We start from the raw sequence: 26,732 nt of genomic DNA on the forward strand, positions 1-26,732 counted from the left end.
AATCTGAAGCATGCACCAAGAAGAGCCATTTGTGTGTAAAAGCCACTGGAAACAGCTTGAGTAGGCGTGAAAGTTGGTTGGAGCAAGGCCTCAGGAAATCACCAGGGTGGGACAAACAGTGTGAGCCAGGTTGATGCAGTCTCAGATATGGTACCTTCCTGCCAGCTCTGTGGGTGAAGGGCTCAGAAAAGCAACAATGGCCTCTGCTAGCACTTATGTCTGGGAGAAAGCTGCCCCCCAGCTCTTACCCTGATGCCAGACAACTCAGCTCTTCCTCATATGTCTCTGATGCCTTTTAACCTGCTTTCCTGGCAGTGGAGCCTAGAGCAATTCAGTCTGAGTAAGTTTGTTCATGGGCTCTTTAAGAAGAACTGCCTAAAATTCTAGCGGTTTGTCTTCCACAGTCTCAATCCCTGCTGGTTTTTACAGCCAGAAGTTATGAAAACTTCTCCTGCCACTGGAAACCTGGGCTGAGGGGCCTGGTGTGTGGCTGGGACCCCACACTCCTGAAATATCCTTCCCAATTTTTATGTACCTCACATGGGTGTGGGACCAGCACATTCCATGTGTCCACCCCTCCTTCCAGTCTTGATGTTGTTTCTTATTTAATTCTGTAGTTGTAGGACTTCGATTCAGCTCAATTTCTAACAGTTCTGAATGATGGTTGTTCTATAGTTTAGTTGTAATTTTGATGTGGTTGTGTAAGGAGGTGAGCCCTGTTTACCTACGTCGCCATCTTGACTGGAAGTCAAATGACTAACAGCTTTGGAAGATAGAGCAAGTGTTTCTCTCTAGCACAAGGGGCATATTTACTATATAGTCCAGTGTAGTAAGGATAACCTCTCCCCCTGGACAAGAGGGCAGATGAGTTATCTGTGCATCATAAAATATTCAAGTTCTCTAAGCTCATGTTTCTTCTCCTGTAATCCAACCCATTGTGTATGCAGGTTTTGTCTGGCCCTCTTAGCTTCTCTCTGTGGGAACTGGGACTCACTGAGCAGGCACAAGAGACTGCTGAAACTCTGGCTTCTATGTTTGTGATGAATGATAAAGTCCTTTTTAGCAGGCCCAGGAGTTACATGGGTTTTGCCAGGACCATGAAACTGTGGCAGGCTAAAGTATTAGCTTGCAAGTAGAGTAAAATCGTAGACCCTTCACAATTTTTGACACATCATTTCTTCCCTTAAAGAATTATTGACAAATAGTAAATTTTATAGAAGTACTTAAAATTGAGTTCAATTCATAGTGAAAGCAGAGAGCAGACCCCAGAGAGTCCTGATTAGCCCCACTGCCAGCCTAGTCACCATCACACCTCAAGAGGAGACGCAGCTGCCTGCAGCCAGCCCCAGTCACCATCAGAGCAACCATGAGCAGTGAGATTTGAGACCCAGCAGCAGCACAATGCGTCCTCTACCCCCTCCTGCACCCTCTGCATTGCCAACACCAAGCCCAGCACTACAGGCAGCAGCCGCCCAGTCTGGGTGGCCTCACATCACTGGAAACAAGAAGGTCATCACAATGGAGGTTTTGGGAACAGTAAAGTGGTTCAAGGTAAGAAACAGATAGGGTTTCATCAACAGGAATGACACCAAGGAAGATGTATTTGTAGACCAGACTGCCATAAAGAAGAATAACCCTAGGAAGTACCTTCATAGTGTAAAAGATGAAGAGACTGTGCAGTTTGATGTTGTTGAAGGAGAAAAGGGTGTGGAGGTAGCAAATGTCACAAGCTCCAGTGGAGTTCCAGTGCGAGGCAGTAAATATGCAGCTGACTATAACCCTTATAGACACTATCCATATTTCAGGGGTCCTCCATCCGATTACCAGCAGAATTACCAGAATGGTGAGAGTGGGGGAAAGAATGAGGGATTGGAGAGTGCTCCCAAAGTCCAGGCCCAACAGCACCTGCCCCTACTGCAGGTAATGGTTCCCACTTTACCACATGCAGAGACCCTGTGGATGTGGACCACAGCATTCCTGTAATGGGGAATGAACACACTATACTTATATAAAGCTACCCATGTTAACCTAAGTAAATATTAAACCCAGCTTGTTACTCTAACCTGGTTCTTCTCTCAAAGCTAGTTTACATGTTAAAAGTTTCTACAGTAAGTATACTGTACTAAAAGCAACAGGTTCGGCTCCTGAGCAAACCTAAGAAACAGTCCCTCCAACTCAAGGATGCTGACCATGAAGATCCATATCAGGACCAGCAAGGATACTGCTTGCGTGTCCACAGTTCCACCGCCTGCTGCTTTCCCTCTCTTCCCTTCTCTTAAAAACCTCTGTCTGCACTAAGATGTTAAATTGTAAATCTCCCAGCTAGTAATCAAAGTTATATCAACCCAGATTTCAGTTCTGTTTCAAGCTTTGAGATATGCTGGCCAAGAACCACAAGTGCCCCCTGGAGGGAGGAATGCTAGTGCAAATAGAGAGAAAACCAGATGAAGGAGTGGGCTTGGGAAGAAGCTACTTGAATCCCCTTTTGGTAGCCCCTCTCCTCACTCCCAAGAGAAACAGCATGCCTACATCACCCCCCACCCGGAAGTCTCTCCCCTCCTGAATTCTCACCAACTCCCCGTAAGAATCACCGGCTTGACCAGAGAGGAGATATGGGTTTTTGAGTGCAAGAAAAGTCCCCCATCTCCCAAATTGTCAGCAATTGGAAAGACTTCTTTCCTTCTCCTCAGCACCTGTCTCCCAAATTTGGCTTTCAAGGTGGCAGGCAGTCCAGATCTGGGCACAGGTCATTTTCCCAGTGTCATTTGAACCCTCCTGTGCAAGGAGAAGTGACGGAGGGTGCTGACAACCAGAGTGCAGGAGAACAAGGTAGACCAGCGAGACAGAACATGTGTTGAGGCTATAGACCACGATTCCCTGGGGGTCTTCCTCACCAAAGACAACCGAGGACAGCAGTGAAAAAATAAGGAAAATCAAGGAGATGAGACCCAAGGTTAGCAGCCACCTCAACAGTCTGTATTACTGTAACTTCAACTGATTCAGGTGCCCAGAAAACCCCAAACCACAGATGGCAAAGAAACAAACACAGCCCATCCACCAGCTGAGAATTGGTTCCTTTGGAGGCTGAGCGGGGGCGGGTTGAGTAAACAAAGGGCTGGGTTATCATCTCTACCGTCCTCTGCTTTAGTCATCCAACACAAAGAAATGCTATGAAATTCCAGCAGTAAGAAACGAACAGATTAGAGCTGAAATCCTTAGATCTTCCTTTTTTGCCTGTTGACCAGATAACTAGAACTATCTGCATTATCTCTGCAGCATGGCTTTTTTGTTATTTTTACCTAAAACTGTCTTTTTGGGAATGGCAAATACATTTTTATCACCACTTTTCAATGTTATTGTATTTTTCCATTGCCCTTTATGCCCCTCTGCCCTCTTCCACCTCCACCCAATACCCTGCCCCCCCACAATCACCACACTGTTGTCCATGAGTTTTCTTTTTCTCTTTTTTTTGATCCTTCCACTCCATTCCCCCCAACCCCTTGAACTTGATTTTTCTCAATACACTTTTAAAGGTTTTTAAATTGTTTCATATCTGGTCAAGTTGAGATTTTAATAACCTCATTTTTAATTTGTAATAAAAGTTTACAACTTGATTTTTTTCAAAAAAGTCAACAACCTGCAAGCACCTGTTGAAGGTCTTAGATCTTTGTCAAAAAAAATTTTTTTAATTGCTTTTGTACCAAAATCATATAGTTATAAAACCTGTTCATAACAAATAAAGTAGTAATCTGCTTTTGTTCTTACATATGTACGTATGTGTGTGTGTGTATAAACACATTTATATCACTGGTTAAGTTTGGGAAAGTCAACCATTTTCACATTCTCATTCATATTCTGACTAACTGGCATAGGTATTGGCAGAATATGGCCCCCTTAGCTGAATCTGGCTCAGTGCCTGTTTTTGTACATAAAGTCTTACTGTCACACAGTCATGCCAATTCACTTATATTTGCCTATGGCTGCTTTTAAACTACAGTGGCAGGGTTGAGTAGTTGTAACTGAGATTATGTGGCTTACATAATCTAAAATATTTACTATATTTACTTTTACAGAAAAAGTTTGCCACCAACCCTTGGGTTAGAGGACTATTGTATCAATACTGCATTCTATATCCCTTGTAGTAAGTAAATACATTCCCTCTTCTCTGCCTGTCTCCAGCTCTTCCCATCTATTTAGTAATACTAGAACCGCTTTGATTATCTCTATAGTTTGCCTTGTTCCTCACTTCCAAAGCCAGATACAAGATTCAATTTATATTTTTTGATATATTGTAAGTCAGGCACACTTAGAGACTAGCCAATATTCTAATGGGAACCCCACGAAACATTCCTAACTGCAGCAATAGATTGGTTTAATGTGAGAATTCTCTTGCTACCAGAGTCTTGTGCCAGCAGCTCTAAGTCTCTCTGGACTTCTATCTTGTTAACCAATACTTGTCTAGGCTTTTGAATTCTGCTAAAATAACTCATTAGCCACTCACACTCTCAGTAGCTGCATGTGTACTCATTCTGAATTGCCTACCTAGATTCAGACCTAGGCTCTGTTTGACTGTGTTTAGCTGGATTTCAGCTCTTTCACCCATGATTCCTTTTCCTACACATCTGATATTATGCAGATCCTAAACATCTATCAAGTGGCAGAACAGTGAAGAGACAAGTATTTTTACAAATTTTTAAAGCCATCTTTGTATTTATATGAATCTTAGCTATAGTACAAAATATTCATATTTACTATACACACCTTGTCTGATGTAAAACTTAACATTTCAAAACTGGATCCCATTAAAAATAGTATCACAGGGAGTGGAATTGGAAAGTCTTTCAAGTGTAGGTTCAAAAATGCTGCAAAAAAATGTCTTTATTAAAAAGCAGTGAAATATTACATTTTAAGGACTTTAATTTGATATGATTTCTTAATACTGAGGACAATGAAATACTGTTCTACTACTCACTTCCTATAAGTCCTGTATTTGAAATCTTCCTTCACAGTTAAGCACACAGAATTAATTTAATTGTTAATCCACTAGATTCCTGCTTGACCTGTTTGTTCTGTGAAGCATCTCATTTCTTTAGCATTGTTAATAAATATTGCTAGCAATCACTGGTTCTTGGGTTTCTACTAAAATGTTTATAGCAGTTTTTGCACATGCTATAAGTTGAGTAGTTTCTTTAGCAATCCTGCAGTGAGAGGTTAATAAATAAACTTTAATAAAATCTCCTGACTGATTCCCAAGGTAACAATGAGGAACTAGCTACAATAATTTTCCCAATGAGAAAAACCAGCTACCTATTACTAGTTAGCTAATGCACATTAGCAAACCTGAATATTTAACTTTGTTCAGTGCAATAAACAATATCACAACATTTTCTTCAGCTTAATGTTTTCTGCTTCTTTTTAATACAATTACTAGTCAGGTGAAAAAAAAAGATTCTAAAAAGTGCCTTCTTTTTGTTTCTACAGTGTACTTTTCTTCTCATAAGAGCTGGGAATAATTTATCTTTTGTACAAAACCAATGAGACACCGTGTCAAGTGGTTAAAAAATGACTGAACTATTCAGAAGACCTGTCACTTTGAAAATTCTTTGTCCCAGTGGAGAAAGTGTTGGGACAGTTAACTTTGAAATATGAATGAAACAATAGTTTATGGTAATGCTGATAACAAAAAAATCCCCCAACCCTTAATTTCCTGCTTATCTGTTTCAATCCTTCCCTTGATTTAAATTTTTCCATAATCTGGCAAGTTAGAAGGTGTGAATATTTTGAACCCAATAGAGGTAAAGAATATGAATTAGATTTTACATATGTCTTCTCAGGGGTCAGATTATTGTTGGATTCATTTAATTGAAAATCTTGGAATAAAAGTATGAATTTAGGAACAAAATTCTAATTTCCTATTATTGCTACTTAAAAAATTTCTATATGGTGACATTTACAAAATAAATCCATACAATAAGCTAAAATAAAGAGTTACACCTACCTCCAATTGTGCAGATCAAAGGCACGATTAAAATGATTTCAGGGAGGTCCTGAGGATAATGAATGAACTTATTCCGGATAAATTCCACCCACGTGCCAGTAATTCCTTTGTTAAGATAAGTGAAATTGTAAGTATTGGAATTCAAATCCATTGTGTTGTTTCTTACAGACCACCTGAATCCAACTCTTATGACATTCTGCAAAATGCACCTAAGATAAAAGGAAAGTAAGATTTACCTACTTGGTGGTCATCGAATGCTTTTATTTAAAAAAAAAAAAAAAGAAAGAAAAGAAAAGCCCTATTTCTCCTTAATTATTTCTAGTAATATCTTAGGGTCTGTCAAAATTAGGGATGCCTCCCCCACCTATGATGCTTTCAACTTAAATAAGATAGAAAAAATACAACCCCAGGTGATAGAGACTAGCTACAGGTTAGAGGAAAAAGCATTTCAGACAGTTGGATAGAGACCGGGTGCATAATGCTGAGTGAACACAGGGTGACACTGGTGGGTGGGTGTCTCAATAATCTTCTCTATAGGCAGGGCAGAATAGAGCGAGCTGTAATGGGGACAGATGCAGCCATCACTCATTTTAGCAGAGAAGGAATGTTGATATTGTATGGGCTGCACAGTAACTTTGTTTTGTCTCACTTTATTATGGTCTCAGAATTTCATTGGATGTTGATATTCTTTTTTTTAATATATTTATTGACTATGCTATTACAATTGTCCCATTTCCCCCCCTTCACTCCACTCCATCCTGTCCACCCCCTCCCTCCCACATTCCCCCCCTATAGTTCATGTCCATGGGTCATACTTATAAGTTCTTTGGCTTCTACATTCTATACTATTCTTATCTTCCCCCTATTTTCTACCTACCATTTATGCTACTTATTCTCTGTACCTTTCCCCCCTCTCTCCCCCTCCCACTCCCCTGTTGATAACCCTCCATGTGATCTCCATTTCTGTGGTTCTGTTCCTGTTCTAGTTGTTTGCTCAGTTTGCTTTTGTTTTTGTTTTAGGTGTTAATAACTGTGAGTTTGCTGTCATTTTTACTGTTCATATTTTTTATCTTCTTTTTCTTAGATAAATCCCTTTAACATTTCATATAATAAGGGCTTGGTGATGATGAACTCCTTTAACTTGACCTTATCTGAGAAGGACTTTATCTGCCCTTCCATTCTAAATGATAGCTTTGCTGGATACAGTAATCTTGGATGTAGGTCCTTGCCTTTCATGACTTGGAATACTTCTTGCCAGCCCCTTCTTGCCTGTAAGGTCTCTTTTGACAAATCAGCTGACAGTCTTATGGGAACTCATTTGTAGGTAACTGTGTCCTTTTCTCTTGCTGCTTCTAAGATTCTCTCCTTCTCTTTAATCTTAGGTAATGCAATTATGATGTGCCTTGGTGTGTTCCTCCTTGGTTGCAGCTTCTTTGGGACTCTCTGAGCTTCCTGGACTTCCTGGAAGTCTATTTCCTTTGCCATATTAGGGAAGTTCTCCTTCATTATTTGTTCAAATAAGTTTTCAGTTTTTTGTTCTTCCTCTTCTCCTTCTGGCCCCCCTATAATTCGGATGTTGGAACGTTTCAAGATGTCCTGGAGGTTCCTAAGCCTCTCCTCATTCTTCTGAATTCTTGTTTCTTCATTCTTTTCTGGTTGGATGTTTCTTTCTTCCTTCTGGTCCACGCTGTTGATTTGAGTCCCAGTTTCCTTCGCCTCACTATTGGTTCCCTGTACATTTTTCTTTGTTTCTCTTAGCATAGCCTTCATTTTTTCATCTAATTTGCGACCAAATTCAACCAATTCTGTGAGCTTCCTGATTACCAGTGTTTTGAACTCTGCATCTGATAGGTTGGCTATCTCTTCATTGCTTAGTTGTATTTTTTCTGGAGCTTTGATCTGTTCTTTCATTTGGGCCTTTTTTTTTTTTTTTGTCTTGGTACACCTGTTACATAAAGAGGCGGAGCCTTAGGTGTTCACCAGGGTGGGGTAATGCTGGTCACTGCACTGTGACGCTGTACGTGGGGGAGGGGCCAAGAAGGAAAAGCGGCGCTTGCTCTACTCTCTGCCGGATGTTAGTCACTCCCTCCGCTACCCACAATCAAATTGGGCCCCTCTGGTGCTGATTCCCGAGTGGGTGAGCTTGTGTGCACTCTAGGCCCCTGTGGGTCTCTCCAACAAACTCTCCTGTGAGGCTGAGAGTTTCTCCCACTGCTGCTTTTACCCCCATGGGTGTTTTCAATCAGAGGTTTGAGGCTTTATTTTCCCCCGCACTGGAGCCCTGGGTTGCGCAGTCTGCTTTGCTCCCCCGCCATTCCTCCATGCGCTAATGTGGGGCCACAGGGTCTGCCAGCCACCACCTTGTGGGGTCTGCTAGCTGCAGCCTGGCCTGCCCCACTCCACAATCTGCCACCTCGGGGGGTCCACCAGCCGCCGCCTTTCTGTGAGTCCTCTCCGCCTGGGCTGCCTGTCTCCGCCCCTCCTACTGGTCTGGATGAATGTTTCTTGTTTATCTCCTTGGTTGTTGGACTTCCATACAGTTCGATTTTCTGTCAGTTCTGGTTGTTTTTTGTTTTTAAATTGTTGTCCTTCTTTTGGTTGTGCAAGGAGGCACAGTGTGTCTACCTACGCCTCCATCTTGGCCGGAAGTCCCGGATGTTGATATTCTGTGGGATTATTTATGGCCAACAGGAGAGTAACATAGACTAGTTGTAAGCACCGGAGTGACTCCTAGTAACAATGAGTGAGACCTAGCTCTGAGTATCAGACTGGTTCCCTCATGTCAGGAGCTGCTTTTTTTGTTTGTTTGATTTTTGTTTTAACTTAAAGAAATTTTAAGTTCCTAAACCTCACTTTAACATGTCAAGAGCTGGAGGTAGACCAAGGGATCTTGATAATAATATAAGTGATAGAGCAGAACAAGCTCAGTTATCCTTGTGAAAGAGAGATTCTTAACCTTAACTACACACTGGAACCACTTAGAGGGTTTTAAAGATATAGGTGCCTGGGTGGCACCCTTAGAGGTTAATTTAATTGGTCTGAGGCCTGTGTATTAGGAACTTTAAAAGCTTCCCAGTGGTTCTAAAGAGGAGCCACATTTACAAAAACACTGCACTAGCGGAACTCCTTGCCATTGTGATAGACTGGTGATACTTATTCCTGGTTAATAATAAACTACTGAGGACACATTAACTTATTCACTGCTTCTCTAGGACTAAACCTCTTGGGCTTGACCCCCCAAAATTATTTTCTGAATTATAGTTATACATTCCTATGTGCTTTCAGAATTTAATACACTTAATGTAGTGTATTGTGTTTTCAAACTAAAAGTGATGATTCATACTCCCATAAACACTTTTTCCCATTTCTAAAATTGTTTATTTGAAAGTTTTAATGAGTTTACATATTCAACCCTAATAAATCCCTTTCAGAAAAGGATAAAATTACTCCAAGTCTTTTCCTTGAAATTTAAATTTTATATATATATATATATATATATATATATATATATATATATATATATCTCACTATTTTGGCTGTGAATATGTGGCAAATAGTCAGTTTGGCGTCTTCAACCCCTACTTCAAATTCTCCTAACAAACCTTTCACCCAAGAAATGATCTTGCCTTAAATTAACAGGTAAATGCTAATATTATTCTAGTTTAATAATTTAAAAGGTATGGGTGAAGAACAAACAGTGAGAATAAATAGACTTTCATTGTAATTAAAACTCTTCTTTAGCTTAAATTGACTTTTGACGATTTATGAGCCTATGCCTCATTAAGAAAAAAATAATGATTGGTCTTGCAATTACCACACAAGTTTCCTATGTTAATTTACTAATAAATTAGATAATGGCTACATTCTTTTGTGTGTGGATTTCATTAATGACTGCCCTCTCAAAAATGGTATGTTGATTTGTCCTCAACAGTCAGCCTTCCGAAATTCTCTTTCCCATGGAGAAGCCCTATTAATTCACCCTGTTCCTGAAAATGGTAAGTCTTTTTTCCTCTTAATCAGTACATCTTGCAAGATTCGGGTGACAAAAGTTTCCTGAAGAGGGCACTGTGGGATCCCAGTAATTTTCACAAGTTGCCAAACTCTGGCTTAATGTTTTATGACAAATAACTAGGACTGGCTGATGTCAGTACACTCTTCTACCACCCAACACAACAGCGGGCTTACTCACAGATGCTGAAGGTGGGCAGTCGGTCTGTTGCCTTCCTAGTGCATCTTCAGTGAGAATGAGCTTTTTTTCCCTCTGAGCTGCGGCTCAGCTCCAGGCACAGCGTCAGTGTGATTTCCTCTCAGTACCTCATTAAAGCAAAGGGAACAAATACCTTCTTTAAGTTCTAGGAGAATAGTTAGAAAAGTCGACATAGGAAGTTACTGGAGAAGGGGCAGTGGGTAAGGGACAGACATTTCAACTGAGAGGCTGATTGATCTTTGGGTAAGTCCTTGATTAGCTAGCTGCCAGCTACTGTAGGAAAGGTTGAAACTCCAAGAGAAAACGGTTGGCCGAATCTGTGGCTGGAATACATTTCTTCCTCTCGGAGGGGAGGCTGAAGGAGAAAGTACCAGCGTGGAAGGGTAACTTCCAGAAGAGGGAAACTAGGGAGAGCTCACCATCCAAAGCCTCAGGAGGAATATCCTGTGGTATGTAAGTGGGAAGTGAAAGCTGGCTATTCGGTTCACCCCAGAACAGTCAAAACCAACTGCACAACCTCATGACAGTTACTTGCTCCAAGCCCCGCCCCTGGTCCACACTCATTGGCTTTGAGTTTATAACCCATGACTTGATTGGCTGATGAAGTACAGTCCTCCAAGGTGCTACACAGCATCATTTCCCTTGCACATCTAAGGCAGCCTTCAAAGACTTAAGGTGTGTTCCTATTTTTTCAAATAAACAACAGTGAAAAGAAACCTTCAGAAATTTTATTGCTATATTAATTTAGAGGTTGGGTACTGTGAATTTCTGTCAAAGAGCCCATGGACACTGATTTCCCCGAATTCTAGTAGCGGTGAGTTTCCTGAATAATAAGAGAGGATTATAGAGGTTTTTGAAATGTGATGATGCAGATTGCTGGGTTAGGGGGAATAAAATGAATAGCTATTTTGAGCATATGGGAGAATGGAATCAAGACAGATGGGCAAGGTGAAATTTTTAGGAATAATGATATATGCATTTCTTTTTTCTAGGCATAATATGTAAAGGATATTTTAATTAAAATTACTTACTTATATTATCATTTAGTCAGTTTTAATATTCCCACTCTCATCATAAAGTATTTTGGGATAAATTTTGCAGTGATTTTGAAATGTAGATACTTCTTTGGCTTGTGCAATGCCTTTTTATAACTTTATTTACTCAAAGCCTTTGTGAAACTATTCTGATCCCTAAGGAAAAAAATGTGCAGAGGAAAGAGGTCAAAGAAGGGGAAAGGGAAAAGCAAACTCACCAAACACAGAAGTAAATGAAAAAAGAAGCTTTGATTAAATTATCCTCCTGGCTCACAAGGAAGTTCTCACAGCTTTCGCAAGTGGTCTCCCTGTGGCCACAAAACAAGAGACTTTGCTGAAGGAAACTCTTCACAAAGTTAAAAATGTAAATCCATTTTAGGAGTGGTCAGTCAAGAAAACTAGGGGAGGTTTTTAAAACTGATAATACACACATAATATTTTAATTAAATAAAAGTTGAGATTACTGATGAAGAACTCATGTAGATGGTAATATAAGTATCACATATGAGATCTCTTCTATTAGATCTAGATTTAAATTAGCAATGAAACAATCACTATATACATTTGTGAGCACAATATTGACATTTATTTTAAAGTTATTTTATTTCCTCTGTGTTTCATTTATTTCTCTACCCCACTTAATTCTACCTCAATAAATACATTTTTATGTAATTTATCTGGGTGGAATTTAGTGGGAAATAGTCATGGTTTATCTCTATAATACATACTATGATTTCCTCTCATCCATTATTTGCTTTTTTTAAATTTTGATTACGCTTTTTAAAAATTTCACCATTATTAAATTTATTTATTTTTTAAATTATATTTTATTGATTATGATATTATAGTTTTCTCAGTATTTTCCCCTTTGCCCCCCTACACCTAGCACCCCTGTATTCCCTCAACCAATCCCCACAGCTTTGTTCATGTCCATGGGTCATGGGTATAAATCCTTTGGCTACTCCATTTCCTATACTGTACTTTACATCCTCATGGTTGTTCTGAAACTACCTATTTGTACTTCTTCATCCCCTCATCTCTTTACCCATTCTTCCACAAACCCCTTTCAACTGGCAACCATTAAAATGATCTCCATGTCCATGATTCTGTCTGTGTTCTTGCTGTTTGCTGAGTTTGTTTTTTAGATTTATTCATTAATAGATATGTATTTATTGCCATTTTATTGTTCATAGTTTTGATCTTCTTTTTCTTAAATAAGTCCCTTTAACATTTCACATAATAAGGGTTGGGTGATGATGAACCCCTTCATTTTTTTTCTTGTCTGGGAAGCTCTTTATCTTGCCCTTTGATTCTAAATGATATCTTTGCTGGGCAGAGCAATCTTGGCTATAGGTTCCTAATTTTCATGACTTTGAATATTTTTTGCCAATCCTTTCTGGCCTGCAAAGTTTCTTTTGAGAAATCAGCTGACATTCTTATGGGAACACCCTTTTCAGTAAATAACTACTTTTCTCTTGCTGCTTTTAAGATTCTCTTTTTTTATTTAACATCTTGTATTTTAATTATGATGTGTCCTGGAGTGGGCCTCTTTGCATCCATCTTCTCTGGGACTCTCAGTGCTTCCTGGATTTGCACGTCTATCTCCTTCACCAAGTTAGGGAAGTTTTCTGTCATTATTTTTTCAAACAGATTTCCAATTTCTTGCTCTTTCTCTTCTCCTTCTGGCACCCCTATGATGAGTGTTGGAATGCTTGAAGTTGTCCCAGAAGCCTCTTACACTTTCCTCATTTTTTTGAATTCCTTTTTCTTCTTCTTGTTTTGATTGGTTGTTTTTGCTTTCTTATGTTCCAAATCACTGATTTGATTCTCGGCTTCATCCACTCTACTGTTGTTTCCCTGGCAATTGTTATTTATTTCAATTAGTGTATCTTTTACTTCTGACTGGATCTTTTTTATGCTGTTGAGGTCCTCACTATGTTTCTTCAGCATCTTTATAACCAGTGTTTTGAACTCTGCATCTGATAGATTGCTTATCTCCATTTTGTTTAGTTCTTTTTCTGGAGATTTGATCTGCTTTTTCATTTGGGCCATGATTATTTGACTTCTCATTTTGGCAGGCTCCCTGTGTTTGTTTCTATGTATTAGGTAGAGCTGCTATGACTCCCAATCTTGGTAGTGTGGTCTAATGTAGTAGGTGTCCTGCAGGTTCAAGTGGCACAGCCTCCCCTATCACCCAAGCTGGGCACTCAAGATGCACCCTTCATGTGGGCTGAGTACACCTTCCTTTTGTAGTTTAGCATTAATTGCTATTGCCAGATCAATGGGAGATTTACCCAGGCCAGCCAGAAGCAAGGACTGGATGTGACCACCAACCACCAACATTTGCCCTCTGTGGAGTATCAGCTGTGTAGGGGTAGGGTAGTGGTGTTCCAATGTGGTCTGTAGCTGTTTACTGGGTGCACAAGCTCTGGGGTTTCCTGGGTGGTGCAATGGGTGGTTTCCCCAATTGTGTTCTGCCCAGGGCTATACTGCATGAGCTATAAAGTGCTACTTGTACTGGGCTTGGAGATTCCCAGGGAAAGCCAAGCTGTAAATTTTGCCTGGCTGCTGCTAGTGCCAGGCCTAGGGAAACTAAGCAAGAGGTATGGGAGCTAGGTGCTCACTGATGGTTGCTGAGGGCTAGACATGGACAACATGCATCATTGGCTTGCACAATCTTCAGACAACATCAGAGCAGTATCCAAAGGCAGATCCCAGCAGACAGGTACTAAATTTTGCTGAGATGAATCCCACATTTTTCTTTTTCATTATTTTCTTTATTTTTTTATATTTTTCATAGTATTTTTCCTATTTTTGCTATGGTTTTCTATTTTTTCTTTCATATCTCATTTTTCTCTTTCCTTTTATGCTGTATTTTTCCTTCTTTTTTCATTTTTTAATTTTTCTTCTTTTTTCTTCCTTCCCATTTTTCTCTTTCTATTTTTATTCTTATGTTTCTCTTCCTTCTACTCCTCATATTCTTTTTTCTTTCCCTTTTCTCCTCATATTCTTTTACTTTTATTATTTTTTTAGTTTCTCTTTCCTCATTTTTTGTTTTGTTCTTACTGTTGTATTTTTGTTTGTTTTTGCGTTGTTTTGTTTTATTTTGTTGTGTCAGCATGTGTACAACTGCTTAGATGATGTTATTGGAGGTGAGCCTCTCAGTCAGCCATCCTGTGGAGAAATTTCACCCACATATGGGCCAACAGCAATCAAGACCAAATTACTAAAGGAGATCCCACAAAACTTAACACACAAGGGACATTGCTAGAACATCCAGCTCAGGAGATCAAGGACACTGCAACACTGGGTCCCACAGGACACCTACTATAAAAGTCCATCCCATGAACTCTGGAACTCATAGCAGTTCTATCTAATACATAGAAACAAACACAAAGAGATAGCTACAAAGGGGATACAAATAGCCACCAAGTGAAAGAAAAGGAGGAAATATCCAGAAAAAGAGCTAAATAAAATGGAGGCAAACAATTTATCAGATATATAGTTCAAAGTAATGGTTATAAGGATGTTCAAGGACCTTAATGGGAACTACAAGAAACTTAGTGGGAACTACATCAGCATGAAAAAGCACATAGAAACCATGAACAAGAACCAGCCAGAAATGAAGAACACAACATTTGAATGAAAAATACACTAGAAGGTAAGAAAAGTAGGCTGGATGAAGCAAAGGACTGAATTGGTGATTTGGGTGGTAAGGTAAAAAAGAAAGCACCCAATTGGAGGAACAAAAAGAAAAATGACTTAAAAGGAATGAGGTAGTTTAAGGGAACTTTGGGATAACAAGAAACATAACAGTATCCACATAATAGTAGCAGTAGAAGGAGAAAAAAGTGAGCAAGGGTTAGAAAAACTGTTTGAAGAAATAATGGCAGAAATCTTCCCTAATTTGGTGAAGAATAAAGTCACATAAGTTCAGGAAACACAGAGAGTCCCAGTGAAGATGAACTCAAAAGAGATTCACATAAGACACATCATAATTAAAATGGCAAATTTTAAAGACAAAGAGACAATCTTAAAGGCAGCAGGAGAGAAACTGATAGTTACCTACAAGGGAGCTTCCATATAATTGTCAGCTGATTCTCAACAGAATCACTTCAGACTAGAAGGGAATGGCATGAAGTATTCAAAGTAATGAAAAGCAAGAAACTGTAACCAAGACTACTCTATCCAGCAAGCCTATTGCTTAAAATTGAAGGAAAAATAAAGAGCTTCCCAAACAAACAAACAAAAAAGATTAAATAAGTTCATTACCAACAGACCAGAATTGCAAGAAATGTTAAGGGATTGCATTAAGAAGAAACAGAGCGAGAAAGAGAGAGAAAGAAAAAAAAGACATAGGTGTAAATTTATTATTAGGTATTTTATTCTTTTCAAAGCAATTGTGCATGGGATTGTTTTCTTAATTTCTCTTTCTGATAGTTCATTTTTGGTATATAAAAATGCAATGATGTCTGGATATTAATTTTGTATCCTGTTACATTACTGAATTCGTTTGTCATTTCTAGTAGTGTCTTGGTAGAATCTTGAGGGTTTTCTAGGTACAGTATCATGTCATCTGCAAATAAAGGCAGTTTTATTTCCTTCTACCTCATCAGAATAAATTTAACCAAAGATTTGAAAGACCTGTACTCAAAAAATTATAAGACACTGAAAAAAGAAATTGAATAAGATACAAATAAATGGAAGCACATGCTATGTTCATGGATAGGAAGAATTAACATTATTAAAATGTCCATACTACCAAAAACAATCTATAGATTCAATGCAATTCATCTCAAGACACAAAGTATTTCACGTATTGCACAGAACTAGAACAAATATTTCAAAAATGTATATGGACCCACAAAAAGCCCCTCATTGCAACAGCAATACTGAGAAAAAAGAACAAAGTTCGAGGAATCACATTACCTAATATCAAACTATAATATAAGACTATAGTAATCCAAACAGCATGGTACTGGCATAAAAACAGACACATAGATCAATGGAACAGAATGGGAAGCCCAGAAATAAACACATGCAATTATGGTCAATTAATATGTGATAGAGGAAGCAAGCACAGAGAATGGGCTAAAGATAGTTTATTCAATAAATGGTGTTGGGAAAATTGGACAGATATGTGCAGAAAAATGAAACTAGACCACCTTCTTATACCACACACAAGAATGAATTCAAAATGGATCAAAGACTTAAATGTTAGGCCAAAAACCATGAAAATCCTAAAAGAAAACATGAGTAGTAAAATCTTGGACATTGCTCATAGCAATATTTTATTTGATATATCTCTTCAATTAAGGGAAACAAAAGAAAAAATAAATGGGACTACATCGAACTAAAAAGATTCTTTCACAGCAAAGGGAACCATCAACAAATAAAAAGAAAACTCAGGGAATGGGTGAGTGTATTCACCTGATAAGGGGTTAATATTCAAAATTTATAAAGAACTTATAAAATTCAACACCAAAATAACAAACAATCTAATTTAAAAATGGTCAAAGGACCGGAAGAGACACCTCTCCAAAGAAGACATACAGATGGCCAATAGACATGTGAAAAGATGCTCAACATCACTAATCATCAGAAGAAGACAAATTAAAACCACAATAAGATAATACCTCACACTGGTCAAAATGGCTATCATCAATAAATTGACAAACAACAAGTGTTTGCAAGGTTGTGGAAAAGGGGGAAGACTTTTTCACTGTTGGTGGGAATGCAGATTGGTGCAACCACTGTGGAAAGCAGTATGGAGATACCTCAAAAATTAAAAATATATATGTCTTTTGACCTAGCAATCCCACTTCTGGGAATATATCTGAAGAAACCCAAAACACTATTTTGAAAGAACATAAGCACCCCTATGTTCATTGCAACATTATTTACAATTGCCAATATTTGGAAGCAGCCTACATCTCCATCAACAGATGAGTGGATCTAACAACTATGGGACATTTACACAATGAAATACTAGTCACCTGTATAAAAGAAGAAAATTTTAGTCTTTGCAACAGCATGGATAGACATGGAGAACACTATACTAGGTTAGATAAGCCAGTCAGAGAAAGACAAATACCCTATGATCTCAGTCATATGTGGAATCTAGTGAACAAACTGAACTAACAAGCAAAATAGAGACAGACTCATAGAGAGCAGGCTGATAGGTCTGGGATAGGTGTTAGGAGGTGGAAGGATTGAGCAAAAAGGGAAAAGCACTCATGGACATGGACAACAGTTTGGTGATTGCAGTGTGGGAGGGTGTAAGTGTAATAAATGGTAATGGTAGAAATATAACTTTTAAAAAAGAGGAAAATAAGATTATACAACATGACCAAGAGGGATTTACCTAGGGGATGCAACATTGGTACAATATTCACAAATTAATAAATGTGATACATCATGAAACAAAATGAATGATAAAAATCAGAAAAAGCATTTGATGAAATTTTTCACCCATTTATAAGAAAAATATTCAGCAAGGTGGGGATAGCGAGATCATACCTCAACACAATAAAGGCCATATATAAAAAACCTATAATCAACATCATACTCAATGGGAAAAAACTAAAATTGTTTCCCTTAAGATCAGGAACAAGACAGGGATTTCTACTTTCACCACTCTCATTTAACATAGTATTGGAAGTTCTAGCCATAGAGAATAGACAAGAATAAGAAATAAAAGGTGTCCAAATTGGAAAGAAAGAAGTAAAAGTGTCATTTGCAGATGGCATGATATACATGGAAAACACTATAGACTCCACAAAAAAACTACTAGGCCTAATAAATGAATTTGGCAAAAGAGCAGGATACAAAATCAATACTGAGAAATCAATGCCATTTTTATTATAATAATAATAATAATAATATAATAATAATAATAAACTATCAGAAAGCGAACTAAGAAAACAATCCCATTTACTATTGCAACAGAAAAAAAAATAAGGTACTTAGGAATAAATTTAACCAAGGAGGTAAAAGACCTATATTCAGAAAATTATAGGACACTGAAGAAAGAAATTGTGGAAGATAGAAATAAGTGGGAGCACATACCATGTTCATGGATTGGAATTAACATCATTAAAATATCCATACTGTCCAATGCAATTTATAGATTCAATGTATTTCTTATTAAAATGCCAATGGCATATGTCACAGATCTAGAACAGATATTCCAAAAGTATATATGGAACAAAAAAAGACCCAAATTAGCTTCAGCTACCTTGTGAAAGAAAAACAAAGTTGGAGGTATCATAATACCTGATATCAAACTATACAAAAGACCACTGTAATCAAAATGGCCTGGCACTGGCATAAGAACAGGTATATAGATCAATGGTAAAGAACAGAAAGCCCAGAAATAAACCCATATCTTTTTGCTTAATTAATATTTGACAAAGGAGGTATTAGCATGCAATGGAGTAAAGACAGTCTATTGAATAAATGGGTTGGGAGAACTGGACTGGTACATGCAAAAATAAATGAAACTAGACCACCAACTTACACTATGCACAAGAATAAATCAAATGGGTAAATGAGTTACATGCAATTTGCAAACCCATAAAAAATCCTAGAAGTAAAGAAAACAGCACCAAATTACAAAGAGAACCAACAGTATGGGAAAACATATTTGCCAATGATACCTCAGACAAGGGCCTGATCTCCAAAATATATAAAGAACTCACACGACTCCACTCCAGGAAGACAAACAACCCAATTAAAAAATGGGCAAAGGACTTGAACAGACACTTCTCCAAGGAAGACATACAGAGGGCCCAGAGACATATGAAAAGATGCTCAGCATCACTAGCCATCAGAGAGATGCAAATTAAAACCACAATGAGGTATCATCTCACACCAGTCAGAATGGCCAACATAAACAAATCCACAAACAAATGTTGGAGAGGATGTGGAGAAAAGGGAACCCTCGTGCACTGTTGGTGGGAATGCAGACTGGTGAGGCCACTGTGGAAAACAGTATGGAATTTCCTCAGAAAACTAAAAATGGAACTGCCCTTTGACCCAGTAATTCCGCTGCTGGGATTATACCCTAAGAACACTGAAACACCAATCCAAAAGAATCTGTGCACCCCAATGTTCATAGCAGCACAATTTACAATAGCCAAGTACTGGAAGCAACCGAAGTGCCCATCAGCAAACGAGTGGATCCAAAAACTATGGTATATTTACACAATGGAATTCTACGCAGCAGAGAGAAAGAAGGAGCTTATACCCTTTGCAACAGCATGGATGAAACTGGAGAGCATTATGCTAAGTGACATAAGCCAGGAAGTGAGGGACAAATACCATATGATCTCACCTTTAACTGGAACATAAGCAATAGAAGGAAAAAGCAAACAAAATATAACCAGAGTCATTGAAGTTAAGAACAATCTAACAATAGCCAGGGCGGGGATGGGGGGTGGGGGCGGGGACAGTGGGTAGAGGGGATTACAGGAACTACTATAAAGGACACATGGACAAAACCAAGGGGGAGGGTGGAGAGGGGGGAGGGAGGTGGGTTCAGCTGGGGTGGGGTGGAGGGATGGGGAGAAAAGGCATACAACTGTAATTGAATAACAATAAAAAAAAAATCCTAGAAGTAAACATAGGCAGTTAAATTTGCATATCTTACATAGCAATATCTTTGCAGATATTATATCCTAGGGCAAAGGAAACAAAGGAGCAAATAAACAAATGGGACTACATCAAATTAAAAATCTTTTGCCCAGCTAAAAAACCGTCATCGAAATGAAAAGAGAACCAACTGTATGAGAGAACATGTTTGTCAATGAAGTTCCAAAATATGTAAAGAACATATATGACTCAACGCCAGGAAAACAAACAATCCAATTAAAAAATGGGTAAAGGACTGAAATAGACACTTCTCCAAAGAGAATATACAGATAGCCCATGGACACATGCAAAAATGCTCAACATCACTAATCATCAGAGAAATGCAAATTAAAACCAGATATCACCTCACACCTGTCAGATCAATAAATCAACAAACAAGTGCTGGCGAGGTTGTGTAGAACAGGGAACCTTACCACACTGTTGGTGGGAATGCAGACTGGTGCAGCCACTGTGGAAAACAGTATGGAGTTTCCTCAAAATATTAAAAATAGAACTTCCTTTTGACCCAGCAATTCCACTCCTGGGAATATATCCTAAAAACTCTTGTGGGGAACCATTCCAAGCATGGGAAATGTGGCTCAGCCCCCACTTGGAAAACAAGTGGGGAGCGAGGTTGGCGGGCAGGACCCACGTCCATGGATAAGTTCTCCAGTGGGAAATCAGGTCTGCATTGTACCTAGACTGCTATGAGACTTGCTCTTGCTAAAAAACTCCCTCACCCTGAATTGAGGAAGCAAATGTTTACTGAGTATCTTTATCTGCCCAGAATCTGGGCTAGACCCTCCAGGTATGGGACATAGCCCTTTCAACCATTTACATTGCAAATGTCCTCCTTTGATGTATTCAGTGACTTCCTCTCCTCTGTCTGCAAAGATAACCACCCAAAACAAACCTTTGTATAGTAAAGAGGACCTTCTTTGATGTTAAGGGCCTCAAAAACCTATAAAGGCGGGTCACAGCTAGGCTCTTGGCCCTCCCCCCTTGAGGGAGTGGCCGAGTCACTGAGAGGTGCTCTCCTCTTGAGAGAGTGGCCACTCTGTCCCTTTTCCCCCACAGGACATCTGTAGTCCGTGTGTATGTGTGTTTGAATACTGAAACCTCAACAGCAGATCTTGCGGGCTGAGATCTGCGTCAAACTCTGAAACACCAATTCAAAAGAATATATGCATCACTATATTCATAGCAGCATTATTTACAATAGCCAAGATCTGGAAACAGCCTAAGTGCACGTCAGTAGAAGAGTGCATAAAAAACCGTGGTACATTTACATAATGGAACATACTACACAGCAGTACAGAAGAAGGAACTCTTACTATTAGTGACGGCATAGATAGACCTAGAGAATATTATGCTAAGTGAAATAAACCAGTCCATGAAAAACAAATACCCTGTGATCTCACTTCTATGTGGAATCTAATGAATGAGAACTAATGAGAAAAATATTGGGGTAGAAACAAAGACATCCATACATGGAAGAGACTTACAGCTGTCGGAGGGAATGGGTAGGGAGAGACGGGATGAGAGAAAGTGAAGGAATTAGCCAAAGAACATATATGCGTGATCCATGGACATAGACAATGGTGTGGCGATCGGAATGCAGAGCCAGGTGGAGGTTATTAAAGAGGGAAAAAGTGAGGACAACTGTAATAGCCTAAATAATAAAGTATAATTCAAAAAAAGAATCTATAGTTTTGAGGTAAGAAAGAAAATGTTTTATGATAAAAGACTAGCTTTAACTTTATTCTAGGCTTCAATATTTATCATTTATAAATGAATAATAATGCATATCCCTCAGTGATGTGCTGTTATCTAAACCCATTGTCTTCTTATATTCATATATCATAGCATTGTATTCATGGATATGCCAATCATGCAGCTTAGAGAGGTTTGGTATGTTTCAAGCTTGGCAGATATATATTAAATAATTTTAAAGATTTCTGAATCTTTGTTTTAAAAGAATTGCTTATTTTTCAACACAGCAGCCATGCTACTCATTGATTCAGAAGCTAGGCATCTACTCCTAATACCTCTTTATTCACAACGCAGCCTTGCTCTGCCTCAGGGATGGCTTCCATCACTAGAGGTGATAGACTCATAGAACCAGTTTCCTTTCCCTTTGGGAACTGAGTTTTCTCTGCTTCATTACCCAGGGTGATAGCTCTCCTGTGAGTCATGAGCTTAGAGTGAAGGCTTAGAGGCTGAAATTTAAATGGGGGGAGGGTTTGTCTTAAGGGAATACAGGGAGGAAAGGCTGCCAACATCTAGAACCACAGGAATCCTGGTGTGTTTGGGGAATGCAGCAGCAACCACCCGTGTGCCACTGGGGAACTTTGTTTCCTCTGAGGCAGAGGCTGAGGAAAAAGTTATGAGAGGAGAAGGTAAATTTTTATAGGGATTTATTAGTGACAACAGAGAAAAGAGAAGGCTATTGTCCAAAATGTGCCCTGTGTGTGCACACATTTTGTATATTTGTGTGTGGAGCGGATGTTTGTGCAGGTGTATGCGAAATGGAGACTGGTTAATGATCTTAGTCCGGGCAAGGTGAGCCCAGCTGCGCTTCTCTGAGGAAAGTATTTGCCCCAAGTCCATGCCCCACCCTGGTCTGTTAGGCTAACTGTAACTCTCAGATAAATTCTCTGGATAAAGATCACTGTCCTAACTTGTTAAGACAGAACATAAGACACAGTCCAAAGACACTAATCATTGAACTACCAATGACAGAAGTGCAGGAGAAATAAAAATTTCACTTTCAAATGGATCGTTCATGTTAAAATATGCTGTGAACTAGCAGTGAATGAGCCCTGCTTTTCGGGATCTCAGCAGGAGGAAGACATTCCAGGGAAGCTGGTGTGATACCAATAGGTACATGGCTGGGTTGGAATTAAAAGGAGAGAAATAGAAATCAAAGACATCAAGCAAGGAGGGCTTTCTTTCTATTTAAAGTAGTGTGCTGAGAGAGGAGTTTACAAGGTGAAAGTTATCTGCGTCTGGGTTTTTTTTTTTTTTTTAATTTTTCACCTTAATGTGTAAATAGCATTGAATTTGTAATTTTAATGATACTACTAAGTATCATTTAAAATTTCTACTTGAGTTGTTTAGGAGGTGGTTTGTAGGGATTCAGATGCCAAAAGAAAAAAATTTTTAGAAACTTAGCCTAACTCTGTGTAGAGCAGTTTTTTTACTTAATCTTACTCATTGCGGACAAACTAGTTTGATATCTATTATGTACATAAGTAATAGGACATAAAAGATTGGGAGTGGTTAGCAACACTTCCAAAAGATAAGTTAATTAAAATTTCTTTCAAGTGAGGAGGTAAGGGTTCAGAGCCTGTGTAGGAATGATTTGACAGCTACAGAATAGCAAGCAGATATGTTTAGGAAAACTGTATGATGCATGGACCTAAGGTTAGGTAGACAAGGAAGTTCAAAACTAAGGGGCAAGAAATTTTTAACAAACTTTCAGAGCAAGTGGTTAATGAGTAACAGATTTTGGTGGACCTGAAAATTTTCATTTCAGCACTAGAGTTCAGTTAGAAAACAAAATATTCTTAGTGTCAGTGAAGATTTTATCATCAAATTTCATGGACTTTCCACTCCATCCTATTCTCTAGCTCCTCATGCTTCCCATCTGGGTACATGGTAACTATTCATTTTTTTCTCTCAAAAGCATTACACTGGGAATCAATGGTGGATAAATACTAGGTTTTAGTCTTTTTACTTTTGTAAAGTTAGGTGTCCAGAACATTATTTTTGACTCTGCGTGGCAATTACATAGCTATCCAAGTTGTTGACAACTAGTTAGTAAACCATTTAAGTTTAGCATAATTAAAAGAGTGACTTAATAAACAGAGAATGAAAAAGAGGTAATTAGCACTTCCTCTGCAATAAACCAAAGAAGCTCAAACTACAGAGGAGACCACAAGCCTGCCTGAGGCAAATGAGCTCTTTGCAAGTCAGTTAGTAGTTAATTTTCCATAATTTTGGCAGCCTATTTACTTATATTCTCCATGTGTTCTTGCATGTGTCAATTTTTTTTACCAAGGTTTTGATTATGCTAAGCATTTATTTTTAATTCCCTGTTGATAATCAAAATCTATACTACATTTGAGTTTTGGCTTGAATGCTTACTTTGTCTCTTTAGACTGTGTTTTATTCTTGGCTTTTAGCAGGCCTTGTAATTTTTTTGTTGAAATCCAGATACAATACATTAGGTAACAGGAACTAAGGTAAATAAGCTTTAGCATGGGTTTTATGTTAATCTGGCTGGGAGTTGGGTTGCATTTACTGTTTACTGTAGATCTAGGTGTCAAAAGCTTCACATTCTTGTAGTTTCTTTGGGTCTCCCCTGTTATTTCTGAGTTTCCTTAAGACTCGATTAGAGTTTGAGCCTTGCAATGATTTCAGCTGTAATCTACAGTCATTGTGTTGGAGCCCTATCGATGTGGTGGTAAAGAATGGGGGAGGAGAAATATTTTAAATTTTTATGGTTAAATCTCACTCTTTTAGTGAGCCTCTGCCCTTGGCTGAGACCTTCACAAGTTTTTTAGCTTTATTTGTCTCCTTCCTCCACTTAGATCAGGCAGAAAAGCTAAAGAGAACTGGAATTGGGTCCTTGTCCTTTCACACACATGCAATAAGGCTCTGGTAAAGTACAGGGTCCAGCACCAACAATGCCCCTTTAAATTGCAAAATCATAAACATGTAATTCTGTAATATAACAATATCATACTTACGCACACCATATGACATTTTAGATGAAACGTTCAAAGGAAAACTATAAATTATTGCAGCTATATTATTATCTTACTAACCACACTCAAAGCAAGCCTTACTTCTTCCGGACCCTGTATTTTTCCTCGGAGAGGAAATCTCTTTAAGGCAAATGCACTGGACTTATTTTTAAATGGTTATGTTACAGGTGGAAGCAGTCATCTTGCAGTATCTAAAGGAAAAGAATTTCCTGACACCTGCATGGGAGGATGTGGCTCTGTGGTTTGGTTTACTGATGAGGTACAATTAGGTGGGTTCCCTTCCTGATTTCCCAATGTTCTATCTCTGTCCATCTCACCATGGAAAAGGTCCAATTGATAGGGGACTCAAGAATGGGAAAATTTTAGTTTAAATAGTTATAAGCCTAGTAAGTAGTGCATATGTTAAAGCTTTTGTTTTAGAAACTACAGATAAGGCCTGTCCTGCCTGCTGGGAGAAACAGCCTGGCTCCGGGGAGAAACAGCCAACCTCCTGGGGCACTGCTGAAGATTTCCACCTGGGGACAAGTGGATGCATCCGGGCCATTGTGTTCCAGGAAGAGACAGATGGCCACCCACGCCTGGGAGCAGCTAACTGCCCAGAGTGAGAATACTGCAATTTTTTCATCTAATTTTCCCTGAATTTCAAAACACCTCACTGTACTTTGTTCTCTGTTATAAAAGTCTGGCCTGGAAAGAAAATGTAAGATGGTCTATAAGGGTATGAACCCGACATCTTCTCAGGTCGCCGGCCATGTGAATAAAGCGCCCATAGAGATTCAATCTCTGTCTCTGCTGATTGGGGTTGGTAGTGACAGGCAGCCCGAACCGCGGTGTCTTCTCTGGTTTCATATTCTTGTCTTCAGTGGGGCCATGATGAAGGCCACTGCCCAGAGTTTGTGCTCCACGTCCAAGTACAGTCAGTCCAGCACCCAGCTAGTTTCGCATGTGTTTCCAGGGCACCATGGGAGCGCAGATCAGGAGCAAGAGAGACAGCTTCTTTGTTTCCCTGGGGTTATAACCAGGAGTTCGGATTTGGGTCAGAACAAGTGCCTTTTTCAAAATGACCAATGAACTTTCCAAGCTTCTATGGGCTTCAGATGGGCCCACCTCCCAACCAATACCTTCTTTCCCCAGACTAGACTGACAGGCCTTTTGGTCAAGTACCTCCCCCTGTGCCATTTTGACTTCTACTGCACCGTGACTGCCTTTCCCTGCTCCCACCTAGTAATCTGGTACCAGCGGTGGGGGGGGGAGGGGGGAGGGGGGAGGGGTGGGCAGGAGCGTTAATTGTCTTGGCAGAGAAATGCTGCAATCCCTTGGAATGTGAAGATGCAGCTTCCTGGCTAGCAAGCTAACAGGTTTATGCTTCCCAGTTTATTAAACTCAGTATCTAGGTCTCTTTTGCTCTCCTTTCTCAATATCTAGCTGTTACAGGACAGACCTGGGGGGTGGGTGAACAATATATTATTACCGAAAGGACCCCCCCTTTCTCTCTGGGGGACCCCCCAACACCTACTAGGTTCCCCTTGCCTGCTGCCAGAGTAAAGACGTCTCTCAATGCCAGAGACTGGTGAAAAGGAAAGGAATTATTTATTTAAAAGTTATACAGACTTAGAGTACTGACTTAATGTCTTCATTAAAATACTGAAGTCCTTTAGAATACCCACAGATGCACACAGTCCTTCCTTCTCCCTCTGCCCAGTTGGGGGTACCATATCTCAGGAAAAGAAGTAGAAGTCTGTGATTCAGGCTCCCGGCACCATCAGCTGTGTCACCACCACAGGGTCCCCACTCTGCCAAAGCAGCATGGTTCTCTCCCCCTACTCTACCAAAGAGGTGTGGTCCTCTCTCCCTTCTCTTCTCCCCCAAAACCACGTGGTCCTCTCCTGGGTATGGCTGCCACACCTGGGTTTAAATCCCAGTGCCAGTCTTTCTCTGCAGCCCCATTTCCAACTCCTCCTACAGTTGGTTACACCTGCCAGCATTCCTTATTCTTCTAGCTTTACTGGGCTGCCATAGTAAGTCTGGGCAGGTGTGGCCCCATGGCATGGAGCCAATCTTCTCCAAGCTCTCACGCAGGCCCTGTAACT

The 26,732-nt window shown here is 39.3% G+C and overlaps 1 protein-coding gene and 1 pseudogene across 1 annotated transcript in view; one reads left to right on the forward strand and one right to left on the reverse strand.

Moving 5' to 3' along the window:
- SLC9C1 (solute carrier family 9 member C1) overlaps window positions 1-10,695 on the reverse strand; it is a 100,902-nt gene extending 90,207 nt beyond the window's left edge. The window contains exons 1-4 of the mRNA XM_045185789.2: window positions 10,625-10,695; window positions 10,188-10,312; window positions 5,999-6,207; window positions 4,762-4,862 (exon numbers count right to left, since the gene is read on the reverse strand). Of these exons, the coding sequence (XP_045041724.2) occupies window positions 4,762-4,862; window positions 5,999-6,149 (252 nt within the window). The 5' untranslated portion in view covers window positions 6,150-6,207; window positions 10,188-10,312; window positions 10,625-10,695. The remainder of the gene's footprint in view (window positions 1-4,761; window positions 4,863-5,998; window positions 6,208-10,187; window positions 10,313-10,624) is intronic.
- LOC139440669 (Y-box-binding protein 1 pseudogene) lies at window positions 1,402-2,988 on the forward strand (annotated as a pseudogene).
- Window positions 10,696-26,732: the final 16,037 nt, after the last annotated feature.

Source organism: Desmodus rotundus, chromosome 2 (genome assembly GCF_022682495.2).
Source record: "Desmodus rotundus isolate HL8 chromosome 2, HLdesRot8A.1, whole genome shotgun sequence".
NCBI lineage: Eukaryota > Metazoa > Chordata > Mammalia > Chiroptera > Phyllostomidae > Desmodus > Desmodus rotundus.